General features: G+C 34.9%; 1 protein-coding gene across 2 annotated transcripts; it reads right to left on the bottom strand.

Annotated features, from left to right (window-relative positions):
* Positions 1 to 3573: 3573 nt before the first annotated feature.
* LOC103723701 (basic salivary proline-rich protein 2-like) lies at positions 3574 to 4627 on the bottom strand. 2 transcript variants are annotated; one of them, XM_039118862.1, is made up of 3 exons: positions 4116 to 4627; positions 3960 to 3996; positions 3574 to 3842 (listed from the first exon to the last, which is right to left on the bottom strand). In XM_039118862.1, exons 1-2 carry the CDS (start codon positions 4524 to 4526, stop codon positions 3967 to 3969), a joined length of 441 nt encoding a protein of 146 aa, XP_038974790.1. In that variant the 5' UTR covers positions 4527 to 4627; the 3' UTR covers positions 3574 to 3842; positions 3960 to 3966. The 2 variants fall into 2 exon arrangements, with proteins under 2 accessions (XP_038974790.1, XP_038974789.1); XM_039118861.1 differs by lacking the exon at positions 3574 to 3842 and having other exon boundaries at positions 3884 to 3996; positions 4116 to 4626.
* Between the last annotated feature and the right edge of the window lie 3064 nt (positions 4628 to 7691).

The following is a 7691-nucleotide window of genomic DNA, read 5'->3' on the forward strand; positions in this document are numbered from 1 at the left end:
ATTTTTGGAAAGCTCCAAATTGGAGCTTCCCCCCAAAAGCTATTTTCAGCTTCCCGCAAAAGCTGAAACAGTTTTTCGAAAAATTTACCAAACACTCTTTTTTAGCTAAAAGTACTTTTGGAGGGCCAGAAAGTGCTTTTTGGCCCTCCAAAAGCTCCCCCAAACAGGGCCTTAGTCAGGAAAAGGCTTGATGGTTATGGTTCTTCTCAGCTGTTTCTCAGAATTTGGTTTTCCTTTTTCCTTTTTTTTGTTTGTGCATGGTTTTTTTTTTCATGTATTGAAATTTCACAGATGTTGCATTTTTTTAGAGAACAAACATATGTTATAAAAATGTCCTGTTTTTGAGTTTTGTAGCCTACTCATGTATTTGCTGTTTAATTTTTCTGTTTGGTATGCTTTCTCAGTATCTAATCTCTCATTTATTTGGTGTTGACATTAAGCTAGCATTCATGGGTATTTGCTGAATATCACTAACTATTTTATTTTCCAATGGTGATAATTCGAATTTTCTTTTTTCCTTTTTTATTTTTGTGTGCGCATGTAACTTATTTTTGGTTTGGTGTATATTAGTTTCCTCTTGTTCCATATTCTGTTATATGATCATTTTTTCCTGCATTTTTTTTCTGGTGCCATTTCCCTTCAAAGAGTTTGTTTGATCAGGATATTCCAATTTTGGATGTTTGTCCTTAGTTCGTAATGATTTGCTCTACAATTTGCAAGTCTTACGGGTCTAGCTTGAGTCCTTATGTGAGTGCTTTCTCTGAATCTGATACCCACCTTTTTAATTACTGATTAGCTAGAATTTTGGTTGAAATTTTGTTTGCTATCTCTTCAGCTTCAATCAGTGATATATGCTTGGAATGAAGATACCTTTCCAATGCTACATCTTCCCAATGACAGCCTACAATGGAAACTTGTAAAAAGGGAATCAGAAATGTAGGTATGTGAAACTTTTTTTTATTGAATAATGAAAAAACTAAACATGAGGGTTGAATGAAAGCAACTCAATATTATTTAGTTTGGTTTAATGACTATGAGTCTAAGATCCACTTTTGTGAGGTTTCAATGATCCATATGCTTTTCCATTGGGATTTATGTGGATCACATCCTTTGTTGCTTCTCCTACAGATATCTATGCAATTTTTTTGTCAAAACCATGGTTATCCTACATGCAGGGGGAAAAAACGAAGGGCAATACTGAAACTAATACTTTTGGTGTCCAACATTAAGGTAAGATTTTCTCTCTGTAGACGAAATCAATTGATCAGGACCATGCACCAAAGAATATTAATTAAACTAGGAAGGTTCTCACAGGCAAACAATCTCCACCAAGAAAGTTCTTGAACTGTATTGTTTGTCATTACAAAATCAGCTTTCTTCAGTAGGTATGCAAAATTTTATCGTTACAACTGAGAATTTTTAGGGAAGCACTAAATCAGTTAGAATATAGAGATTCTGCTGTATCTTCTATTTCATTAAGGCATCATGAGTAAGCTTAGAAAACCATTTTACTTGTCTATGCAGCTTTTCTTTCTTTTTTGTGTAAGAAGATCTGAGGGGGATTAAAATCTTGATTTAGATGGACCAGCCTGTTTGTTATTATGTAAAGATCAACTGGATATAATAGTCTATATTTAGGAGTTCAAATGAGAAAACTTCTGAGTTTATATACTTGTTTCCTCCTCAAGTTTGTCATTCCCCAACTTCTCATTCAAATTTTAGATTGATGCAGTCAAATGTTGAAATACATTGGCATCATGCTTTGTATTAGCTATACAAAATAATCTTTTTGTAAGCAGATATTTGTGCAACATAGTGGCAGGCTATATACTTTCTGATAAACAGATCATTTTTCCCCCAGTCTGGAAATTTTGTAACATTAAATTATGAAAATTAAATTTTTATTTATTCTGTGTTTATCTAGTAGGTTTGTTTCAAGAAATTTTGCTTAAATCCTGTTTCTGTTTCAGTGCAAGGAATTGTGGAAGGAGAAGGTGCACATTCCTCACATATCAAAGGTGTGAGGAGCTTCAATGCACGCAACTTATTTTTTGTCCATCATGATGGCAAAACGAGTAAGAGACAGCCTTATGTTAAATAACATGTTAATGTTTGTTTATTTCTTCTTTCATTTCTGCATTCAGTTTTATAATGCATTTTTCCCCCCTAGGGATGATTTAGATTAGCCTTCTTTTAGACCATACATTCATGTTTGCAATTCTTGTGATTTGGTCGTGCATCCTCAATATGCGTGTATGTGTGTGAGCCTTGGTGCAATGATAAGGTTATTCAATTATGATCTGAAGATCACGGGCTTGAAATATGGGAACATCTCTGTAAAGGCTACATATATCTGACCCTCCCAAACCCACCGTGCTAGTATTTTTTTTCTTCCCCTTCCCTGACCATTCTTGTGCTATTAAACATAGGGAATGCCTTTTTTTTCTCTCCATGACTTTGATGACATTGTTAGAAATGCTGATTGTATCTAAATAGATTAAATATGGTTATATATGGTTTATTGCTGTAATATATGCAAATCTTTAAGTTTATATGCGGGGCTCTTGGCCTGTGTAAGTGGTATCGTGTTGCATTATCTCCAACAGCTGGTGGCTTTAGCTTTGTGGCCTCTACCTATCCATATAGTCATCATAGCCAGAGATTGATATCCACTTGCAGTTTATATTAATCAAACAAGGTCATAAAGGTTGCTATCCACTTACAATTTTTATTAGACAACAGGACTGTAAAGGTTTCTCGTGACCATGTCAGTAGTTACTTGCATTAAAACAAGTTAGAAGCATTTATTAAGATGCTAATAACCACTTTGGATCAGCTTTTGCACTTTGTGGAATAACGATTGTAATTGTCACATGTCTGAGAGTTTCAAACATACATAGTTACAGTTATAACATGGTGGACCATGGGGTAGCATTCTTTCTACATATTCCTGTAGAAATAATAAGTTCAATGGAGTTTGGATCCAAACCCTACCTATTAGTAATGATTTATTTGTTCAATTTGATCCACTGGTTTCAGCCTACATGTACATTATGCAGAGTCTACTTTTTATGAAAACCAAAAGTCCATTTGTATGGATATAGTTCAGAATTAGTTCCACCATAATATAGACTCCTTGGGCTAGCAGGCGGAGATGAAATTACTGGTTTTATTTATCCAAATCTTGCAGAACTTAAAGATATTTTCTCACATTCTTATAGTTATCGCATCAGAAAATTACTAATTGTATCGCTAAACTGACATCGAAATCTATGATTTGATGCAGACTCACCAGTGTTTTTTTTTTTTTGTCGAAAACAAAAAAATGCAACGATTCTTCTAGCGATGATTGGATTCACATTTATGCTCATATAGATGTTTGATAATTCTCCCTCCTTTTTTTTAAGGTCTTTAACTGCTGTAAAATATGGTGCAGTTGCCACCATTTTTGACTTCCTGAATTTCCCTTAATATATTTTCTGCTTCCCATTCAGCCTGCATCAGACATGCACGTAGAGAACTAGGCCAAAAGGACAAAAGTAATAAATAAAGCACAACAGAACAGAGAAGGGAAAAAAAAATAACAATATAATTCTTTTATGCCAGGAAGTTTTGGTTATTAATGCAATATAGAAAGGTAGAAGGCAAGCAGTTATAATAATGGACAATCTAGTGAAATTGGATCATACATGCACAATGACACTCAGTTCATTTACTCATAGATAAAGGTGCACATAGGACTGTTATTATACAAACTTCAGAATTGGTACATGACTGACCTCATTTCACTTCCTGGATCTCATCCAGGGCAAATTTATTTGTAGCACACCTGCATAATTTAACTTTGTTGAATCGAACAACAACAAGATAGTGAGTCTTTGGGTCCTGGATAACAGAATATGCCATTAAAAATGTGTGTGTGTGTGTGTGTGTGTGTGTGAGAGAGAGAGAGAGAGAACCTGAACATCAATAAGACTCCTTCCTAAGGATCTTCACCTGAGCAGAGAAACAGATGAAGCATGGACAAACTAGATCTGATATAAAACTTAATCTACAGCAAATAGTAGAACTCCTAAACATTACAAAGCTATTCACCTCTCCTAAAAGAAGCATACCTTTGCGCCCCTCTTTGGTCCATTCTCCTTGGGTCCATTTAGTATTGCAGAAGGAGGCTTCTCAGGTCCATTTACTTTTCCGGGAGCGGGCTTCTCGGGTCCATTTATTTTTCCAGGAGCTGGCTTCTCGGGTCCATTTACTTTTCCGGGAGCGGGCTTCTCGGGTCCATTTATTTTTCCTGGATCGGGCTTCTCGGGTCCGTTTACTTTTCCAGGATCAGGCTTCTCGGGTCCATTTACTTTTCCAGGAGGCGGTGGCGGCGCCGCCGCCTCTAAAGCTCGAACCACAAGTCTTTTGCTGGGCTTGTAGAAGGTGATGGAGTCGGAACGTGGCGAAGAGCCGGCGGTGGTGGAACGGTTGGACGTGAACACAAAGCTTGAGGCCGCTGCGGCCATGCTTGAGCTTGCCATAATTTGAGTACTCCTCTTTTTCCTGCACTCCTCCCTCTCTCTCTCTCTCTCCCCCTCCCCCCTCCCCCAAACCAAACTTTTGGAAGCTTAAGGTTCTCTGTGGTGTGGCGTTAGGGAAGTAATTAAGGTGGAGTGACGCACGGAGGAATCTAATGGTCGCCAATAAAGTCAAAATATCTCCACCAACTTTGAGAGATATTTCATTTCCACCGTTGAGGTCGGGACAGGTAACATCTTGTCCACTGGATGCGGAGAACGACATTTTCTGAATTCTTACGTTGCTCCAGAGATTTATTTCAGGTTTATGTGGCTCCAGCACGCAGCTTGAGAGTTAAATAATTCAATGTTGCCGTTATCAATCATAGGCATGAGTTTGGAATTTGGGGCTCGTTTGGTTCGCGGGAAGCATTTTCCTTCCTAGGAATATGATTCCTGAGAAACAAATTCCTAGGAAGAGGATGCCTAGGAAAGTACTTTTGGCATGTTTGGTTGATCATGGAAAAGTGACAAATTTCCAAGATGCTTATGTTTGGTTGGCCATCCACTTTCCTAAGAAAGTTATATATAATTCCTATTATGTCCTTAATAAAAATTAGATTTTTAATGCCTCTTTAATGCTTCTTTAATGCTGAAGGGACTTTTTTGGAAAAAGTAAAAATGGAGTGCTTTCCGCCTCATGGGAAAGTAACTTTCCCATGTTTCTCATGGGAAAGTAACTTTCCCATGTTTCTCATGGGAAAGACTTTCCCATGAAATGTGGGAATCACATTCCCATGGGAATATAACTTTCCCTTCTCTCTCCTTTGAAAACTCCAACCAAACAAGAGGCATCTCATTACTTTCCCGTTGACCACACTTTTCCCCCTTCTTTTCCCGCGAACCAAACGAGCCTTTGGAGTGACTTGTTTAGGGGGGCAAAGATTAGGAATTCGGTGGGATTGGTATTTATTGAAAATTGGAAAGAACTGGGATGATTACAAGATAAATATAAAATGATAAGGTTAAAGTATTTTGCATTTATAAAAATACAAGCATGATATAAGAAAATCAGCAAAAATTAATGAACAATAGTGGCTACACCATCAAATCAACTATATTATGCATCTAAACTAGTTTTTTGCAATTTAAAATCATTGATAAAAGGCATGAGTATTTTTAAGAATATTTTAGAATTCTGGTCAAATGAAGTGTATGATATGTGCTTAAGCTAATTTATCTTCTACATTAAACAAAAGAAAAAAGAAAGAAAAAAGAACTTGAGGCAAATGCAAAGCCCCCCCCCCTCCCCCCCTGAGGGATTAAACTCAAGCTGTCGGTAATAACTCTCAATGATTTTACCAACCCTACTATTAGTACCTTCACCAACTTCAAAATATTTTTGAGTTATTTTTCTTTTTTTACTATAGTTAATTTTATCACTATAAAATAATTTGATGTTATAATAATTAGATATATTACTAAAATCATAAAAATAAATTTATGATAATACAATTATGATTATTATTATTATTATTATACCGTATATCATAATAAGAATCATACGATAATAATTTAATAATTGTATTATGTTTATAATAATAGTTATATTTTCAAGATTTTGACAAAAATTATTAGTTATATTAATTAATATTATATAATTTATTTGATATTATGATAGTGATATATATTGTTAGAAAAATAAATTTATACTTTACAGTATAATAGTTATATTAATTAATATATTTAATATGTTAACAATTATAATATTAAATTTTATTGGTTAGAGAGTGATGAGAGGACTTTTCTTACAGTTGCTTCCAATTGCAATGAATATTGTAACTAGAGTTACCGCTAATTTTGCATGCAGTTGTAGTTACAGGATTTTGGTCCTTTTTCGCAATTCAAATGCAGCTTCCAGTTGTAATTGCAAGCATTCAAACAATTCTTTCGGATGCTTGCAATTCGGTTCCAATAGCCGCAATTGCAACTTGTCTGATTGGTTATAGAGGAAAAAAAAAACCTAATTGTTCGCAGAGAATAAATGTGTTCTAAGTTTCTAACTTATTAAATACTGCTATGTGCTTGGTACCTTGATATTGACTTGAAGTGTGCTCGATGTAAAAGCTTTTACCAAGAAAGAAATAGTCCTAAAATATTTGACACCAAACTTTAGTGCTGGTGATGATAGGGTGGGTCGGGTTATGTTAGATTTGTGCCGAGGTTAAGTTAACATATAAAACCCAAATCAACACCTGACCCGATCTGGCCCAAACCGATCTATGAGTCGCTCCAGATCACTCGTTGGACCCTATCATTATCTTTTTGTAAGATTCAAACCCTAATAGACCTAGTCTAATTTATCAAAATTTATCTTTACAATTCTTTGTGGCTAATTTTTGAAATAATTTAAATAAAGATTGCTTAGAGAAAGATCAATCAATTAAACTTTTTTATTCAAGATCATGATTCGGTCAAATGTAAATTTTATGGATGCAAATAGAACTTCATGCTCATAATCCAAGTGAGTCAAATCTCAAAACTATATTTGATCAATTTAAATTTTGGATCAAAATATTTGACCAGTATTCAACCCTTACCGAAAGACTCCTGACCCAAATCTTTTTGTCCCCCAAACTTTAGAACTGAATGCATTTTATAATATCTCAAGTTCTCAAACTCGAAATTAATGCAATCATTGGATGCGCGCGCGCGCGCGCGCGCACACACACATATATATATATATATATATATATATATATATATATATATTTGCTAAGGTGGGTGAATCATACCTGATGTGTATGGATATATCCAATAAAATTAAAAAAACAAAATACCTCGAAGTACTACAAGCAGCTCTCTATCTTCAGCCCACAGGGTACTGCTATAGTGACTGGCTACACAATCAGCCATCCAATCTGTAATCTCATTGACTTCATCCTCACAAATGCCTAAATGTTTCGGTATATATATATATATATATATATATATATATATATATATATATATATATATATATATATATATATATATATATATATATATATATATATATATGTTAAGGTGGGTGAATCATACCTGACGTGTACAAATATATCCAATAAAATCAAAAAAATAAAATACCTCGAAGTACTACAAGCAGCTCTCTATCTTCAGCCCACGGGATACTGCTATAGTGACTGGCTA

This window comes from Phoenix dactylifera, unplaced genomic scaffold (genome assembly GCF_009389715.1).
Source record: "Phoenix dactylifera cultivar Barhee BC4 unplaced genomic scaffold, palm_55x_up_171113_PBpolish2nd_filt_p 000432F, whole genome shotgun sequence".
In the NCBI taxonomy this organism is placed as follows: Eukaryota; Viridiplantae; Streptophyta; class Magnoliopsida; order Arecales; family Arecaceae; genus Phoenix; species Phoenix dactylifera.